General features: G+C 32.1%; 3 protein-coding genes across 3 annotated transcripts; 1 reads left to right on the forward strand and 2 right to left on the reverse strand.

Annotated features, from left to right (window-relative positions):
* The first annotated feature begins 467 nt into the window (after positions 1-467).
* Positions 468-7,821, forward strand: LOC145624106 (pectinesterase-like). The gene is made up of 2 exons (XM_081677065.1): positions 468-1,570; positions 6,850-7,821. Exons 1-2 carry the CDS (start codon positions 547-549, stop codon positions 7,548-7,550), a joined length of 1,725 nt encoding a protein of 574 aa, XP_081533191.1. The 5' UTR covers positions 468-546; the 3' UTR covers positions 7,551-7,821.
* Positions 7,822-8,398: 577 nt separating this feature from the next.
* On the reverse strand, positions 8,399-8,809 carry LOC145625280 (basic form of pathogenesis-related protein 1-like). Its single transcript, XM_081678340.1, has one exon. It carries the CDS (start codon positions 8,807-8,809, stop codon positions 8,399-8,401), a length of 411 nt encoding a protein of 136 aa, XP_081534466.1.
* Positions 8,810-17,716: 8,907 nt separating this feature from the next.
* On the reverse strand, positions 17,717-18,529 carry LOC145625281 (uncharacterized). The gene has a single exon (XM_081678341.1). It carries the CDS (start codon positions 18,527-18,529, stop codon positions 17,717-17,719), a length of 813 nt encoding a protein of 270 aa, XP_081534467.1.
* Between the last annotated feature and the right edge of the window lie 190 nt (positions 18,530-18,719).

Below are 18,719 nucleotides of genomic sequence, written 5' to 3' on the forward strand. Positions count from 1 at the left end.
AATACGTAAAGAGTATTAATAATAGAGTTAATTTAACAAGAACCCTCGTAATTATATTTTTACATAGTATAATTTCTAGTCAAATCACGTACTATGGAGTAAAAATTACTTAAATGCTAAAGCTGGCCAAACAAGACCTTTGTAGATTAGAAATACTTTGTTCTACTAAAAGTGAGTAGTATTATCAGATTAATGTGATTTGAAAACTATTTAATTCTCATTACATTCCTTTGGATACTAAAATATGGTGTCATGACTATTGATTTATACTAGTTCATAATTTGTTGTCTTAACATGCAAATAAAATTTGAAAAATTCTCTTCAATAATAATTATATAACTCGTAAGAAGAAAGATTCTCCTTGATTAACACAATTAACATGAAAATTCATTCCATCTTAACCTTATTATGGCTGCCCAATATAAATTAAAGCTAGCTAACCACCTTATCTTTGTGTGTATATATACAAGCGGCTTATTTCCACAACTACAAGTCACTCTCCAACTCTACTCCACACAACTCCTCCCACTCATACACCTAAAAAAAATGAACATACCAAGAAAAACTAAGTTTATACTAATAATACCAATCTCAATTCTCACCATTTTTGTACTAGTACTTAAACCCTCCTTTAAAACCTCTCATAAACCTCACATTCATCATCTTCACGTCCAAAACCACCTCCAACTCGCGCAATCTCATTGCGATGGCACCCTTTACCCCGACTTTTGTATCTCTACTGTATCCACCATCCCTCATCTTCATAAGAAGTCGTTAACGGAGATCCTCCGTTACACTATTAGTGTCACTGAGGTGATAGTCCGCACCTCCACCGCCAATGTCTCAGGCCTTGAGTCTGGCAACCGACACAGTTTGAGTCGGTTGCAGCACATTGCGGTGAAGGACTGTCTCGAGCTCCTGAGTGAAACCTCAGACCAGCTCGAGACAGTCCTTAGTGAAACGGCGGACCAGTGTGGTCCCACTCAAAATTTGAGTAGTATTCTCTCATTTTTGAGCGCGGCCATGACCAACCAGTTCACCTGCTTGGACGGGTTTGCCGTAGGGTCCAACAGGACCGTACGACAGTTCATCCAAGCAGGCCTGTATAACATCTCCCACCATGTCAGTAACTCCCTTGTCATGCTGAAGAAGATCCATGGACCCCGCCATTGCAAGCATAAGACAATGCCATTGCCCTACGATGATCTCGACGATGTGAACGGGCTTGACAAAGCCGGGTTCCCGGGCTGGATGAAAAGGAAGGATCGCCGGCTATTGCAAACAGTAGCTCCACCCGGGAGCGGCAACACAACCACCCGGGTGGATTTGGTGGTGGCAAAAGATGGTTCTGGTAATTTCACAACCATCAAAGACGCGGTGGCGGCCGCCCCGAAAAAGAGTACAACAAGGTTCGTGATATACATAAAGGCTGGAGCTTATTATGAGAATGTGGAGGTTGATAAGAAGAAGACAAATATAATGTTCCTTGGAGATGGAATTGGAAAGACTCTTATTAAGGCAAAAAGGAACGTTGTTGATGGTTACACAACTTTTAGGTCTGCTACTCTCGGTAAGTCTAGTAATAACTCAAACCTTTTTTTTGTTTCATAATACAAGCAATATTTTGTTTGATTGGTTACAATATTCAGGTCTATGTATAGACCGCGACTTTTTTTACTAACGATCTAACATATAAATATTTATATCAACGTAAAAATTGTTATGGGATAAGTTTTATTCTGTATTTTTAGAATATAAAATTTTAATAATTTTTAATTAATTTTATGTATAAAATAATTAATGGTTAAAGTTGTGTGTTAATAAATTAAAGTCAAAATGATGTTAGTATAAAATTTTGACTTTATACATTATTGTAAACATAGACAAATAGTATTTACATATAATTCTGTCTAACAATTGTTTACAAATTAACTTTGATTAAATTTTTACATGTATAATACATAAAATATGTAAAATAATAATGTTGGATTGATCTCAATTCTGAATGTAATATATATCAAGATATATATTAATTTTCTATTTTATAATCCATGTATACGAAAATAATAGTCAACGTGTTATGTCGAAAATAAAACAAAAATAAAAACATTGTATTTATTGCGAAACAAAGGTAATACTAAAAATAACAAAATTCCTATAATTTGTAAATGCCTTCATAACAACCAAACAAGTTGTTTAACCATTTCCTAGCTAAGATTTGATGTGAGATCTTCATTCATTCCAAATTTCCAATGAATTAAATACACCAATGAGTATTGATTTAATTCCTATATCAAACAAACAATACTTTAAATCAAGAAAGTAAAACAGGTAGGAGGTCAACCATATACATTTAAGACTTAAGTAAATTTTAGTAAGGGCATAATGTTCACTGGCAGTTCTAAGCCTCTAAGGAGACATACCCGGGGGGCCGGGTCATGTACCGCTCTATCAATAATCCACACTACTCCTACTGTATGTATGGCTTGTACTAACAATACAGAAGTTGTAGGTTTAGCTTGATAGAAATCGATTTTGGGCTTCAATTATCATAGCTTTATTTTTTATTAGTTGAGTTGGTGTTTTAACCTGGTGTTAAGAGACCTCATTACAAAAGATCACAAATTCAAATCTCATGCTTCAAAACCTGTTTATAAGCGAGATTTATTTCGTGTTAGGTGTTGCTAGTGGTTAAACGAAACCCATAATAATCAGTTTATATACTCTATCATAGCTAAGCTAGTTTTCTTAGGTCATATGGCTCAAAGGTCATAACTTGTAAGTTTTAATAATGCTCGCAGCCCACTTATGGTTTCTAAGTTATGTTAAGGTATTAAGGGATTAGAGAGGTAAGGTTTAAAACAAGTTTTGATAAAAAATGAAATTAATGTACAAGTAAATCAATTTTCAAAACACCCTAAAATAAATACAAGGAGTGAAAAAAAAATTATATGCTAAAGAAATTTATTTTTTCGAGTTATAAATTGGTTTTTTTTTTTTTTTTTTTTTTTTTTTTTTTTTTTTTAAAGTATGAAAATAAGCAGTTAGATTTTTATCATATTATTAATTTTAGGGGAAGCAATGCAATAATTTTAAACTTTCTTTTAAAAAATAAAGTATATGTGAGTATACTCTTTTTGGTCACTTTTGCACGAGTAAATTTCTTTTGTCATTATCATTTTTCGCACAAGTATTCAAATAACGTTAGTACGTCGGCACCCTTTTGAAAATATCCCTTTAAAAAAAAAAAAGTATTGAACATGATTGTATTGGAAAAACCGTATACTATTTAGATAAGATTATTGAATAAAATTTATAAAAATTTGCATATTTGTATGGAGGACAAAATTTGAGTTAGAATGTCCAAAAAGCGAGAGTGACCTATGTCTTAAAAGTTTATCGTGCTATATTTCATCTTTTATACATGGATCTACCTACCAACAACGCAACAACTTAGACAATTTATAAGGTCATGTGAGTGGGGACTAGAAAATATATAATGCTAATTTAAATCTTATGTAGCAGAACTAATTATACATCTACAAATTAATGATATTACAAACAAAAACTTGATAAGCTGTAATTCTTAAGGTAAAACAATCAATAATCGATAAGTTGAATATAAAGTAGTAATACTTGAACACAAAATTGAAAATTACGAAAAATGGGTACAAAATCTTTTATAACATTGAATAATTGAAAGAAACAACTCAATAGTTAGTTGATCAAAATGCATGACTATGTAGTTACATGAGAGGTCTTACATCATGTAAATTACATATTCATAGAATCATCTGATACAAAAGTTGATCAAAATACCTACGTAGTTGTGCATTTAGTATATGCTAAATACCTAGAAAGTCGATTCTACTATTTAGGAGAGTGCACAATATTATAAGTAGGACTTGTTAAGAAATTATGCTCTAATTTGTACTTGAGATTTCTCGATTTCAGTTTATAGTCTAACCTAAAAAATCTGGTGTAACCCGGTGACTCAAAAGAAAAAAAAATTTATGTTAACTTTTTTGAAATCGTCTTATAACAATTAATACATTTTTTAGGAATAAATATCAAACATGGATGCTCCTTTTTTTTTTTTTTCCTTTCTCGTTGTTTACTTAAATGTAACCATATCTATATTTAAAAGTTCCTTATATTTATACTTCTAATGGCCAACCATAACAATGACTGATAGTTAATACGAATAACTAATTAACTATTATCTTTCAATAATCAAAATTAATGAACCAGCTAACAACCTACATGTTTAAAAAACCCAAACTTGCAAGCAAGGTCTACGTACAATTATATTCTTTAAATTTTGTAGATTGTACAATAAAATCATGCAAAGAGTCATTTATCTTAAAAAGTGTGTGATATTATTTATTTATTTTATAAGAAAGGGTGTGTGATTTTATTAAAAGCAAGGTACTTCAAGAGTTGCATAATCCAATATTCCAAATTTCCAATTAATGAAAAAAGCTAAAGATACCATGATACATTTTTCATGCATGCTTGACAAACCTACAGAATGACAGTGTAGTGTAATGAATTATAGTAGTGAAATACTGAAACAGAATTGAAATCACCGACTAAAAATCAAGGCGCACAACAAGTTGAAAATGTTTGTACACAATTTTTCATGTGGGATTTATTATCCATTTTATTTACAAAATAAACTTTCGTACGATAATATATACTGTAATGCTATAATATAGAAATATTCATCTGTGTTACGGCCCCATTGAAGATTGCATGAAAAAGGTTTTAAAGTATAGTTATCTACAAACAAGAAACAACATATGTACTATTTCCGTTAATTGTTATTATTTGTAATTTTTGAGCATTATTTATGAGATTAAAAAAATTTCAATGTTGCACAAAGTAATTAACGAGGTATTATTTGTTCCACATAAAATAAAATAAATAAATAGAAACTCAAACAAACATTTTCATAAAAATCTTCAAAAAAAAAAAAAAAAAAACATTGTCAATGCTAAAAGTTGACTATAAATAGTTGAAATTGGAAAAAAAAAAAAAAAACAAAAAGAATATGAAATTCATACGTTTCTCAAAAATCCTTAATACAAACATTGAATCATGCAATAGATCACTCAAATCCCATCAAACAAACACCTTATCCCTTTGGAAATTATTCTGATTTAAGAAAAATGAAGATGTTTTGACGTTATAACTAAAATTGAGCAAAATAATAATAATGAGCAAGTGACTAATAGCAGAAAACGCATTAGCAAGTTATTAAATAATTATGCATGTGGAGCCATAATTACTTACGAGGGTGGGAAGGGGTTGGATGCCACAAATACATGATTGATTTTGTTAGGTCCTTATTTCTCTTCTTTGGCTGTCGGTGTCCACTTTTTACTCTCATTAATTATGACTACTCTTTCTTCTGCTTAGGTCGATCTTCTTAATTCTCATTATATGAATTAAGTTTTAATTTTAAGTTTTTAACTATCATTCTGACCCGTACAATGCACGAACTGTTTATAGGTATACAATATAATTTTTTATTTCATAATATATTTTTATTGAAAAATGATTAGTTTATAAAGGAGAAGAAGGGGTGGAGCCATAATTATTTAATACACCCATAAAAAAATTTATTAAATACAATTATGTTTTTTTATATAGGCATTAGGATAAGTCAACAAATCTTGATAATTAGTTAAGTAGTACATTGTCATTAACATTGAAAGTAGTATTGAAGCATGATAATACTAGCCCATTAAATAAAGCGAGGATTATATGGGCCTTTAGTCCAATGTGTTAAGTAGTTTTAAATTTGTATTGAATTGGAGCATTGGACTTTTATATTCTAAGAGGGATGTGGACTTTATGAAGTTTCACTTAATGGTGTTTGCCGTGTTTCTCACCATATAAGTACTTTGTAGTAAAATCGTGTGTGACTCGGACAATATCAAAATTATACTCGTATTATTTGCTGGGACATGAGAAAACATATTAAGTACACCTGGCAAACAGGTCATTCAGGTCGGGTTTGGGTCGGGTCAATTCAGGTCAGATCAAGTTCGGGTCAGCAAATGTTCAGGTCGGGTCAAGTTTGGGTCAGCAAATGTTCAGGTCGGGTTTGGGTCGAGTCGGGTTGATTCGGGTTTCGGGTCAAAATCGGGTTAGCACTTCGAGTCAAGTTCGAGTCGGGTCAAGATCGGGTCGGGTCTGTTTGGGTCGGGTCAATTTTTAAGATCAATTTTCGGGTCAATTTCAGGTCGGATCAAATTCGGATCGAGTCAATTCGGGTCGGGTCTATTCAGGTCAAGTTTGTGTCGGGTCACCAAAATAAATTCACTTAAAAAAAATAGTTGGAAAATAAAGTAAAATCGTTAAAAAAAAAAAATCATGAGTACCTATTACGTAGGAAATAAAGAAGCCCTAAACTAAGTAATTCACTATTTCACCCTATTCACTTAGGATTCGGGTCAATTCGGGTCGGGTCACTATGGGTCGGGTCGATTCGGGTCAATCAATTTGGGTTAAAATTGGGTCGGGTCACTTCGGGTTTCGGGTCATTTCAGGTCGGGTCAAGTTCGGGTTTCGGGTCAATTTCGGGTCAGGTCATTCGAGTCATCGGGGCATGTTCGGGTCAACTCTATTTCGGGTCAGGTCGGTTTAGTTCGGGTCAACTTTTGGGTCATGGGTCGGGTCATAGTCGGGTCAATCAGGTCGGGTTAGGATTGCCAGGTCTAATATTTAGTAGCAAAATTATTTTTGCATCAAAATCCATTTTCAATTTACCATTAGAAGATATTCCATGACCAAATTGATTTTCATACATTACTTAACATAATGTATCTTTCTTATATGCAGCTGTAGTTGGAAAAGGCTTCATAGCCAAAGGTATAACGGTAGAAAACTACGCAGGGCCGGAGAAACACCAAGCAGTAGCTCTACGAAGCGGATCAGATCTCTCAGCATTTTACCAATGCAGCTTTGTAGGCTACCAAGACACGCTATACGTCCACTCGCTAAGACAATTTTACAGGGAGTGTGACATATATGGCACGGTAGACTTTATATTTGGTAACGCGGCTGTTGTACTCCAAAGTTGCAACTTATATGCTCGAGAGCCACTTCCAAAACAAAAGAACATCTACACGGCACAAGGCCGAGAAGACCCTAACCAAAACACCGGCATTTCCATCTTAAACTGCAAAGTTGCGGCAGCAGCTGATTTGGCAGCTAACAAGTCAGCCTACAGAACATTCCTAGGACGACCATGGAAGGAATACTCTAGGACGGTCTTTATGCTCTCGAATATTGAGGATGTCGTCGATCCTGCTGGTTGGTTGGAGTGGTCGGGTGATTTTGCGTTAAGCACACTCTATTACGGCGAGTACAAAAATAGAGGACCAGGGGCGGATATAAGTTCAAGGGTTACTTGGCCGGGTTACAGAGGAGAGATCAGCACCAATGATGCAAGCAACTTTACCGTTGGAAATTTCATTGAAGGTGGTGATTGGCTTCCATCTTATGGAATTCCATACTATTCCGGTTTGAGTAGTAATTGATAGCCAAATTGAGTTGGTACATTGCCAAACCAAAGTATTGTTATCATTGTTTGAGCCATTTGAGCTTAATTACAATTGCTATAGGTGGTATTAAAGTATAGTTAGCTAAATGATCAATTGTTTAATTCGAGTTCTAAGTTTAGTTCCTTGTAGCAAGCCATTGGCACGTAGTACCAAATTATAGCTACATAAGGGAATAATGTTGTATTATATACATCGATTAAGCTACTCAAATAATATATGTTGTGCATACTTGATCCGTTCGTTATAATCTATTATCTCAACCGAGAATTGATTTATTTATAAAGGGGAGTATAGTAGCAATGTTGAATCATTAGCTTCCCAAACAACACATGTAAGTGTCTATATTAATAAAGGAAGAGAAGGTTAATCCAATTTATAAGATTAACAGGTTATTCCATCAATTATTACGATGTGGTTTTGAGATGAAAAGTTCTTGGACATATAGGGCCGGGTAAAGTGGAGTTTCTTTCTCAATAATGACTGGTCTGACCCAAACAGATGTTTAGCATGGAATAAGAGTCAGGCCCATAGTTGATACTTTTTTTTTTCTTAATTTAGACTTTATTGAATTGGATTATGTGAGGAGGTGTATAAAAATGCACTCTGGCCTCATGAAACATCACATGTCCTTGAACAAAAAGGAATTTTACTTGTTAGGGGGAATATTGAAGCATAACTATATATGTTTAACAATCATCATAAACACAAAATAATTGAGGCAACAATATACGTTTAACAATCATCATTAAATTGAAAGTAAACATCAATGCTATTACGAAGTATATTATTTGTTACATGCATCGATCATCATATTTGTTACATGATTAATACGGTCGTTCGCCTGGGATATTTCCTGCAGGATCATAAACACAAACATATAAAGGCCATTCAGCGCTACACATAACACTAGCACAGCCAAGGCGGACCGACTTACGCCAAACAACTTGTGTATAAGCCGAGCAATCTTGACCTTGTGCACACGAATTCGAAGTATAGTTATAATTTTTCTTTTGGTTAACCCATGTATTCATCGCTTGCGAACTACTCAAGGAATCGTAGCCAATCCCACGGTTCAACCCATACGAACCCTTTGAACCCTTGTATGTGTTACAATCTCCTAATTTCGCGTTGTTAGCATAGTCTTGAGCAAAGGCTTCAAGCGTTTGGTCCCATGTAAATGGACCAACACCGACTTGGCTTCGAGCCAAGTTATGGCCATCTAGGAAGACCTTCATGTCACCAGCTTGGTCGTCTGCTTGGCATGGATGACATTTGAATAAGAATGTTATGGTGAAGAGTAAGGCAATTGAAAGTAGGGGTGATTTCATTTTTTTTTTTTTAAATTTTTTTTTTTTTTTTTTTTTTTTTTTTGTTGGGATTTTGATTTTAACAAATTCAAATGCCAATAAAAATATAATGACATAAGCTAAGCTAAGTAGCTAACATCTATTTATATAGGCCACAATTTAGAGCTTGTAATATTTGATTGATATTTTGAAGTAATAGTTTGAATATTACTCTATCTCACATGATTTTAATTTTTTTCTAATATCTCAATTGATATTCATATTTTTTTTATTCTAGTATCTCACATGATTTTTTTTTTTTTATTTATTTTATTTATTTTTTTTTTATTATAATATCTCAGTTGATATTCATATTTTTTATTCTAGTATCTCACAGTACATGATTTATTTTATATTTTAATTGATATTCATATTTTTTATACTAGTGTCTCACATGATTATTTTTATTATTTTTTTAAAAATCTCAATTGATATTCAATATTTTTATACTAGTATCTCACATGATTTTTTTTTTATTATTATTTTTTTGATATCTCAATTGATATTCATATATTTTTTTTATTTTATTCTAGTATCTCACATAATTTTTTTTTCTTAACTGATATTCATATTTTTTATTCTAGTATCTCACAGTACATGATTTATTTTATATTTTAATTGATTTCATATTTTTTTATACGTGTCTCACATGATTTTTTTTATTTTTTTTAAATCTCAATTGATATTCAATATTTTTATACTAGTATCTCACATGATTTTTTTTTTATTATTTTTTTGATATCTCAATTGATATTCATTTTTTTTTTCATTCTAGTATCTCACATGATTTTTTTTTTTATTTTTTAAATATCTCAACTGATATTCATATTTTTTTTTATTCTAGTATCTCACAGTACATGATTTATTTTATATTTTAATTGATATTTATATTTTTTATACTAGTGTCTCACATGGTTTTTTTTTTTTTTAATATCTCAATTGATATTCAATATTTTTATACTAGTATGTCACATGTTTTTTTTTTTTTTTTGATATCTCAATTGATATTCATATATTTTTTTATACTAGTATCTCACATGGTTTTTTTTTTTTTTTTTTTTTTTTTTTTTTTTTTTTTCCTTTTTTTTTTTTTTTCTCACATGATATTCTATTTATGAAATAAAATCATCATCAATATTTTCTATAATAAATATCTATACTCCATCCGTCTCAGATTATTTGATACATAGCTAACACACACCAAAACACTAACCGAGTATAACTTGACCGACAAAGTAACCCCTAACTGACCGACTAACCCCTAACCGATCGCGTAATTCATAACTGACCGAGTAACCCCTAACTAATTAAGTAACATCGGTCACACGGTGTAGTCAACCACATATAAAACTCTGTGTAAGGTTAAAATAGTGCATCGACATGCGTATCAAGTTTGACTATGTCAATTATACAGTGACAAAGCTAGTACTTCCTCCGTTTTTCAATACTTGCTCCATTTCTTTATTTGGAAAGATTTTACAATATGTAATTTAATTCTCTCACGTAGTGGACCCACTATAACTCATATTTTATTAATTTTATATTCCTTCTCCTCTAATTCTCTTAACTACTTTTGCTTTTTATAATTTTTCATTCTTACCCCTACCCCACCACCTCCATATTTAATTATTTTCTCCAATTTCTCCTACAACTCCGTACATGAAGAAATGAAGCAAGTATTTAAAAATGGAGGGAGTAATAATTAGGTTTATTAGGTCAGGTACCACACACAATAACTTTTAGTGTTATTATCAATTTAACACTGTTTTTAATTGGTGTAAAATAATTGTCTTAAAATAATGCGAAGTAAACTACCAAAATATTTACTAAAATTAAACATAATCACGAAAAAGCCGATTAGTTACATACTTACATATGTACTTACAAATTATGCATTTGATCATATGATTTTTGTGTAGTACTGTATGTTATAGTGTTATTTTTCTAGTTAATTAAATGAAAATTTTAAAGCTATGTATCTAATCCTGTGAATAAATTCTTATTCACACACTATTAAAATCACTCTATTATTTAATCCAAAATCAGATCATGCAACCCAAATTTCCATATCTTTTCAACAACGTTTAATTTTCTTATTCAACTTTTCTCCTATTATATATGCACTCTAATTAAATCTCAATATGTTTTAAATTATATTTTTATATAATAATTAATTGTTACCAATCAATAAATTATATAATTATTGATTGATGATTGTTGATTGATTGATATTTTTCACGTGGTTATTGATTATTAAAGTAATTTGCTTGGAAAAAATAATAAATATATTATTTTATTATTATTATGGATTGTAGACTTGTAGTGTATTCTACTCCACTGTCCCATAATACGTGGGACGTTGGAGGGAGCACGTAGTTTAAAAAAATGTAAGTGGGTCCTTTTAATATATTTGTTTATCGTAGAAAAGATTTTATTTTATATTACTTTATTGCTAAAAAAACTAAGCGGGGCTAGCTGTTAAGAAGGGGGGGAGGGGGATTAAATTTTTTTATTATTTCCTAAAAAGCAGTGGGCCCATAGAGTATGTAAAGAAATATAATTTTATAATAGTGACCTCTTTCCAAAATTGGTAATGTATTAAGTATTGTGGGATGACCAAAGATGGAAAGTATGTCAAGTATTATGGAACGGAGAGAGTATATAATATTTTTCCTAATGATTTGTTTTTTTTTTATTCTTTCTAAAATAAAATTTTAATTAGGTAAAAAATAATTTTCTATAATTAAGGTTATTTACAGTTAAGTCAACGGCTTTTACCACATTAAAACTTTAAATTACTTTTTAAAAAAAAAATTTCTAAAAAAAGAAAATTATATATATATATATATACACACACACACACAAAGATATAACACGTGTCATTGCTGGTGTGTCTTTTAGCATAAAGTTATTGATGATTTATAATTGGTGTTCTTTATATATGGGCTTAGCCGCTTAGTCCACCCATGTCATCAAGATAGAGATCTCATTTCGCAGGTACAAAAAAGTTCTACTCGGTAATCCATTTCATTTCATATGGAAACTTTGTTTTTCCCATAAGAGTAACTCTAATATAAATACTTCCCCCGTTGCTATTTAGTTGACGTATTCAATTTAAGAATACATATTAAGGAAAGGAGAGAAAATGATAAAGCAAGTGGGGGTACACTAGTAAATGCAAGGTATAAAAACTTACCCTGTTTCGATGGAGTTTCATGGCTCATGGATGGGTGGGGTTTCAAAGGCTAGTGGTAAAGACAGGGCGACGTATTCGAGGTGGACGAAGGGGTGTAGCTAGGGATTCGGGACTGGCGAAGGGTGGGTGGGTGGGAGTTCCGGGCTTGTAATTGGGTAGGCCAAGAATTATGGGTTGGTTGATTGTGAGGGTGGGCGAGAAGGCCAGATTTGGGAGAGGGGGCTATCAAAGTGGTGCAGTGGTGGTGGGGACGAAGACGGGGAGAGGGGAGAGGGGAGGAAAGAAAAAAGATAAAATTTTTAAAAAAAAAATATTTAAGCCAATAATAGAGCGACACATGGCATTGTTAACTTGTTTATCAGGTTACTTTTGGTTTTGACTTATTTAAAACTAGCATATAGTGCCCGTGCGATGCACAAATTATAAATCATATTATTAATCCCACATGAAAAAAATAAAAACAATTCAATCAGTAATAAAGGACTCGTTTTTACTAACAATTTAATCATTAAAATTTTGTTTGGTCGCAGTAATGGCCAGTACAGAAATTACGGAATGTGATTTGAATAATATTTTATGTCATTGGCATTTGTTTTAACATTTTATTCGCTATTTTTTTTATTAATGTTGTTTTATTAATTGAAATTTAAATGAATAATGCTCCACATAACTATATAAGAGAAAATAAACATAGCATCAAAAAAAAATATATATATATATAAGAGAAATAGACATATTCATTTTTTTATCCCCGGTCAGTAAAAACTAAATATTTTCTTGTCATATCATCTGCTTCAATAGCTATATTATAATCTAAATTTTTTTAACCCGTCGCAGTTACCAAATCTATAGACACAATAATAACCTTATATCTCACACACTATATATAAATTTTTGGCATATTTTTGGCTAGGAACATATTGATCGACTTTTTGTAATAAATTATTTGGAATCAATTAAAGTCAATAAAATATATTTTGAATTCAAGACAATTTATATAACAAAAACTAACCAAAAATATGCAACACAATATATCAAGTCTTTGTTATCTCATTACAAATATAAGATAAACGAATCAGTGATTGATTTGTTTGTCTTATAGTATAATGCATTAATTGATTGGTGTAAATTAGGATATTCTAATTAACAACATTACTATATGTAGAACAATATAAAATTATTGACAATAACGGCTATATATTTAGTATTGCACCCGTGAAATGCACAATTTTATTTTGAATCAAAATAATATTTTTCTCAAAATTCTTAAAAGTAAAAGCATTGTCAATATATGAATATTACCGTGTTAAATACGAGTAGTTGTTGTAAAAAATTTTACTCCTATATATATTTTCCTATCAAATGTTTAATTTAACTTGTATTCTTCTCGTTTAGACTGATTTTTGCTTCAAATTTCTTATGTAAAAAAGGGGAAAATGTCATTGCAAGAGACATTGTACAGAAATTGAAAGGACAATTAAAGTTAAATTTATATTCAAGTTTAATTTTTTTTAAAGCAACATTTCAACTTAATATTCAATATTTGTCAAGGAGTACAACAACCGATAAAATTAATTATAACACTATTTTGCATTGTACCTTTATTGACTCCATAATTGATCTCAAACTAAAGTCTACCAATAATTTTGTTTACGTTTCAGTAGAAAAAACAATATTAGGCTTTCAATATACAAATTATCTTGTTTCCTTATACCACTTAAATTATATTTATTCAAATTATTTATTCTGTAACTTGATGACTTTTGTAATCATAGATGAAGTAAATGTTGCAAATATATTATGAGTTATTTGTAGTATTAGAGTAAGTAAATCTACATAGTTATACTATAAAAATTACGGATAACATTTAATAAATACAATACACATAGTATAATTTATTGCTAAAAATAAATACAAAATTTAGTTAGGAAATCATGAATATCTTATGCATGTACAGAACTTCCTGTTTATTGATAGATTTAAGTTTGAAGTTTAACAATAATAATTATGCTAGAAATATTTATATAAACAAGATAAGCAAAAGAAGGAGTGACATTTGTCAGTCTCACATTGAGGCGCTTGTCTTTTAATAGAGTACTAGATTAGGCTCGTGCGATGCACAATTTAAATATTATTTTATGATTTCAACAATATTATTTAATTTAGCTTGTTTGTGTGTAATATGTATTGATAAGATTCAGAAATTGAGAGTTTAGAACAATTTCTAGAGAGAGAAATTAAGAATTTTTGTCAATATATCAGCTAACTGAGCATCAGTAAGGACATAAGACAACTCAATGAGACCTTCCAAAACTTTATCTCTGGTGAAATGGACATCAATCTCAATATGCTTAGTCCTTTCATGCATAAACTGGATTTTTTCCCAAGTGAATTGCTGACTGATTGTCACAATTCAGCTTGATTGGTTTCAAATTTGTAACACCAAGATCTTGCAGCAACCTGACAAGCCACTCAATCTCTGATGAAGCTCAGCCATTGCTCAATATTCTGCCTCAGTTGATGACTTTGATACAGTAGATTGCTTCTTAGATTTCCAAGAGACCAAACTCTTTCCAAGCATCATTAAGTAACCAGTCACAGACCTTCTACTATCAATGCAGGCTGCCCAGTCTGAATATGAGTAGGCCTGTAAAGTTAACTGTGTAGAGGCTTCCAAGAATAAACCTTGTCCTATAGTACCAGCTATGTACCTTAAAAGGTGTTGTAGAGATTTTACACGCTGTACTCTGGGACTATGCATAAACTGACTTAGAGTTTGTACTGCAAAAGAGATATCAGGCCTTGTATGAGTGAGAAAAATCAACTTTCCTACCAGGCATATGTAGAGTTCTGGATCACTATAAAGTTCTCCTTCTGTTTCTGTGAATTTTAGGCTAATAGGCAAAGGTGTCTTAGCTGATTTTGAAACATCTAAACCACAGCCTTCAAGTAACTCCTCAGTAAATTTCAGAATGATACCTCTAGGCAGTCTTGAAACCTCAATTCCAAGAAAATAGCTCAGCTCCCCTAAGTCTTTGATGCTGAACACTTGATACAGATGAACCTTTAAGTCTACCAAAATCTCAGAATTTGAACCAGTGAGAATAATATCATCAACATATACTACTGCAATGCAAATGTCATTGTTTTTTTTTTTAAAGAATGAATAGAGAATAATCATTCTTATTCTGAATAAAACCTTTCTTCTTTAATTCTGAGGTCAACCTAGCAAACCACTGTCTGCTGGCTTGTTTCAACCCATATAAAGATTTAACAAGCTTGCACACCTTATTCTTTGGATTGGGTATACCCGGAGGCATCTTCATGTAAACTTCTTCATCAAGTGTGCCATGCAAAAAAGCATTGTTAATGTCTATCTGGAACAAAGGCCAATTATAACCAGCTGCAATGGCCAGTAAACACCTTATTGTTGCCATGTTAACAACAGGAGAGAAGGTTTCATCATAATATATTCCATATTTCTGTGTAAATCCTTTAGCAACAAGTTTTGATTTATACCTTTCAAGTGTTCCATCTTTCTTTAGTTTCACCTTGTACACCCATTTACACCCTATAGCTTTCTTACCCTTAGGCAAATCTGTAACAACCCAGGTGTTGTTGGCTGCCAAAGCTTTAAGTTCTTTATTCATAGCATCTATCCATTCTAGGTGCTGTACTGCTTCAAAGTAAGTAGCTGGTTCTGTTACACTTGAGATCTGAGTAATGAAAGCCTTTAATGGAACAAGAAACTCATCATAAGCAACAAGATTACACCAATGAGAGGTTGCAGAATCAACTGCACACACATAATCAATCATCCAGGCTGGTTTCTTTGTGGGTCTGGTTGATTGTCTATCAGGTGGGGGTGGTGTTTGGGTTGTAAATGGAGGGTTACTTGAGATAGGGTGAGGTAATATTTGTGTGCTTGGGTTATTTTGTGGTTCTAGTGTAGGGTCAGTAGTAATTTGCTCAGGGAACAGGACAAAAATGTTAGGTATATCAGGATCAAAAGTAAAAGTGTATGTTGTTTCTGCTGGGAGAAAAATTGGATCAGGTTTGGGTGTATTGTCTAATAAATGAAAAGGAAAGTGTCTCTCATGAAAAGTGACATCTCTAGAAACAAACACTATGTTTGTTTCTAAATTTAGGAGCTTATAAGCTTTTTGTCCAGTTGGATATCCAAGCATTACACAGGGTGTTGCCCTGGAATCAAATTTTGTTCTGCCATTTTTTAGAGTAGCAGCATATATAACACAAACAACCAAACACTTTAAGATGCTCAATGCTAGCTGCAACCCCATAAACTTTCTCATATGGTGTAACATAGCCAAACAGGACAATGGCATCCTGTTTATCAAATGTGTTGCAGTTAATAAACATTCTCCCCAATATTTTGTAGGAACCTTAGACTGAAAAAACAAAGCCCTTGCTGTCTCTAAAAGATGCCTATGTTTTCTCTCCATAACTCCATTTTGCTGTGGAGTATCTACACAACTCCTCTGATGAAAAACCCCAAACTTCTCATATACAGTGAGTATTCTACCCTCACACAACTCCTTTACATTATCAGTCCTCAAACTCTTGACATATATACCAAATTGAGTGTGAATAAAAGTAATCAAGAACTCTAAAATATCAACACAATCAGACTTTTGTTTCATTAAAAATGTCCAAGTATGTCTTGACATATCATCTATAACAGTCAAGAAATAAGAACATGCATCATGAGTTCTTATTTTGTAAGGCCCCCAAGTGTCTACATGTAACAAATCAAAACAGTTGACACTCTTAGCACTATCTTTTGGAAAAGACTTCCTAACTTGTCTAACTTTTGGACAAATTTGACATATGCTGTCATTAGAAGCTTTATTTGAGAACTTAGAATCTATATGACTCATTTTATTGAAAGGAAAATGGCCTAATCTCAAATGCAGTAGCTTAGCTTCATCTCCTATAGCCAAATTTATTGAGGGTTTAATCACTGTCTTCTTCAAATCATCATCTGATACAGCATACAAACCTGAGTCCAAATTACCAAGAACCAGAGAAGTGTTATGGGAATGATCTTGAATCAAACACTTATCATGTGTAAAGACAATATCACAGCACATATCTCTACAGATCCTATGTGTGGATATCAAATTGAAATGCAGATCAGGAACATGCAGCACATTGTTAAGCACTATACCATTATCAAACTTCACAGTACCTATATGCTTAACTTCTACTTGCTTTCCATTTGCCACAGTAATTGTACTTGGAAATTTATCAAACACATCATATGAATCAAATAAACTCAAATTTGAGCATATATGATCAGTTGCTCCACTGTCTATTATCCACTTAGAATTCAGACAAGTTATTAGGCAATTACCTGCCATATTGGCCATTCCATTGAACTTCTGAGAACTATCCTGCTGTTTATCTTGTTGAATAAGGCTAACAAGCTTCTCATACTGTTCTTTGGTAATTGGTGCATTCTTCTTCACTCTGACCTTCTCCACAGGATACAACTGCAACTCTCTTCCCTTTGTTCTTGGTGAAACCTCCCTTTGCAGGATAGCCATGTAATTTCCAGCACTTGTCTATGGTGTGATTGTTCAACTTGCAATGATCACAAAATAGAGGTGCTCGAGCAGCTGTGGGATAATGCTTACTATAAATTCTCCTCTCCTCTCCTCTGCAGCTGCAAATGCCATGCTACTAGGCTGCCTGGTAACTGCATCAGTAATCTGCATCTGCCTTTCATCTTGAATAAGCAGATTATATGCAACAGACATAGAAGGCAAAGGATTTATCATCAAAATATTTGTCCTAACTCCAGCATGTTTAGGATCAAGCTTCATGAGAAACTGAATCAGTCTTTCATCTTGCTGAGATTTCAGAAATTTTTGTGTCAAATTACAGGTACACCTTGAACAATTACAGACAGGAATCGGATTTGCAACACTAATCTGATCCCAAATTCCTTTGATCTTTGTAAAAAACTCAGCTATTGAGAAAGAACCTTGTTCTAACTGATTCAAAGTTTGTTGCAATGAATAAATCTTAGGTCCAGAAATTACAGAATACCTGTCTTTAAGATCCTTCCAGATCTCATATGTAGTTGAGAAGAAAATAACACTCTTAGCAAGAGTATTATCCAAAGATCTCAGTATGTATGATATTATCATATTATTGCACCAGCTCCAAGCATTATACATTGGATATGCTTCTCCTGGATTCTGCAAGCTTCCATCTATGAAGGACATCTTATTCTTCATTGACAGTGCCAAAATCATACCTCTCTTCCAATCTTGATAATTCTCACCATTAAATTTCTCAGAAACAAGTGAAATTGTTGGATTTTCACTTGGATGAATGTAATAAACTGATCCAGGATCTTGTGTTGGATTAACACTTTGTGCTTCCATTATAATCAAGGTTTAATACTTGAAGAATTGATTTCAACAGAAAATTATATGAAAAATTGTTTTTGAATTCAAAAATCGAATCAGAAAAACACAAAGAATATATGAACTGATACTAAAATGAGTATCAAAATTACTGCATTTTATGAAAAATTTGCAGAAAATTAGCAGATCTTCTGCTCTGATACCATGA

This window comes from Chenopodium album, chromosome 3 (genome assembly GCF_948465745.1).
Source record: "Chenopodium album chromosome 3, dcCheAlbu1.1, whole genome shotgun sequence".
Lineage (NCBI taxonomy): Eukaryota > Viridiplantae > Streptophyta > Magnoliopsida > Caryophyllales > Amaranthaceae > Chenopodium > Chenopodium album.

Excerpts from the sequence above, each read along its gene's own strand:
- LOC145624106 (XM_081677065.1), top strand. The coding sequence starts at position 547 with ATGAACATACCAAGAAAAACTAAGTTTATACTAATAATACCAATCTCA. Across the intron at positions 1,571-6,849 it reads TTTTAGGTCTGCTACTCTCG|CTGTAGTTGGAAAAGGCTTC; the intron begins GTAAGTCTAGTA and ends TCTTATATGCAG.
- LOC145625280 (XM_081678340.1), bottom strand. The coding sequence starts at position 8,809 with ATGAAGGTCTTCCTAGATGGCCATAACTTGGCTCGAAGCCAAGTCGGT.
- LOC145625281 (XM_081678341.1), bottom strand. The coding sequence starts at position 18,529 with ATGGAAGCACAAAGTGTTAATCCAACACAAGATCCTGGATCAGTTTAT.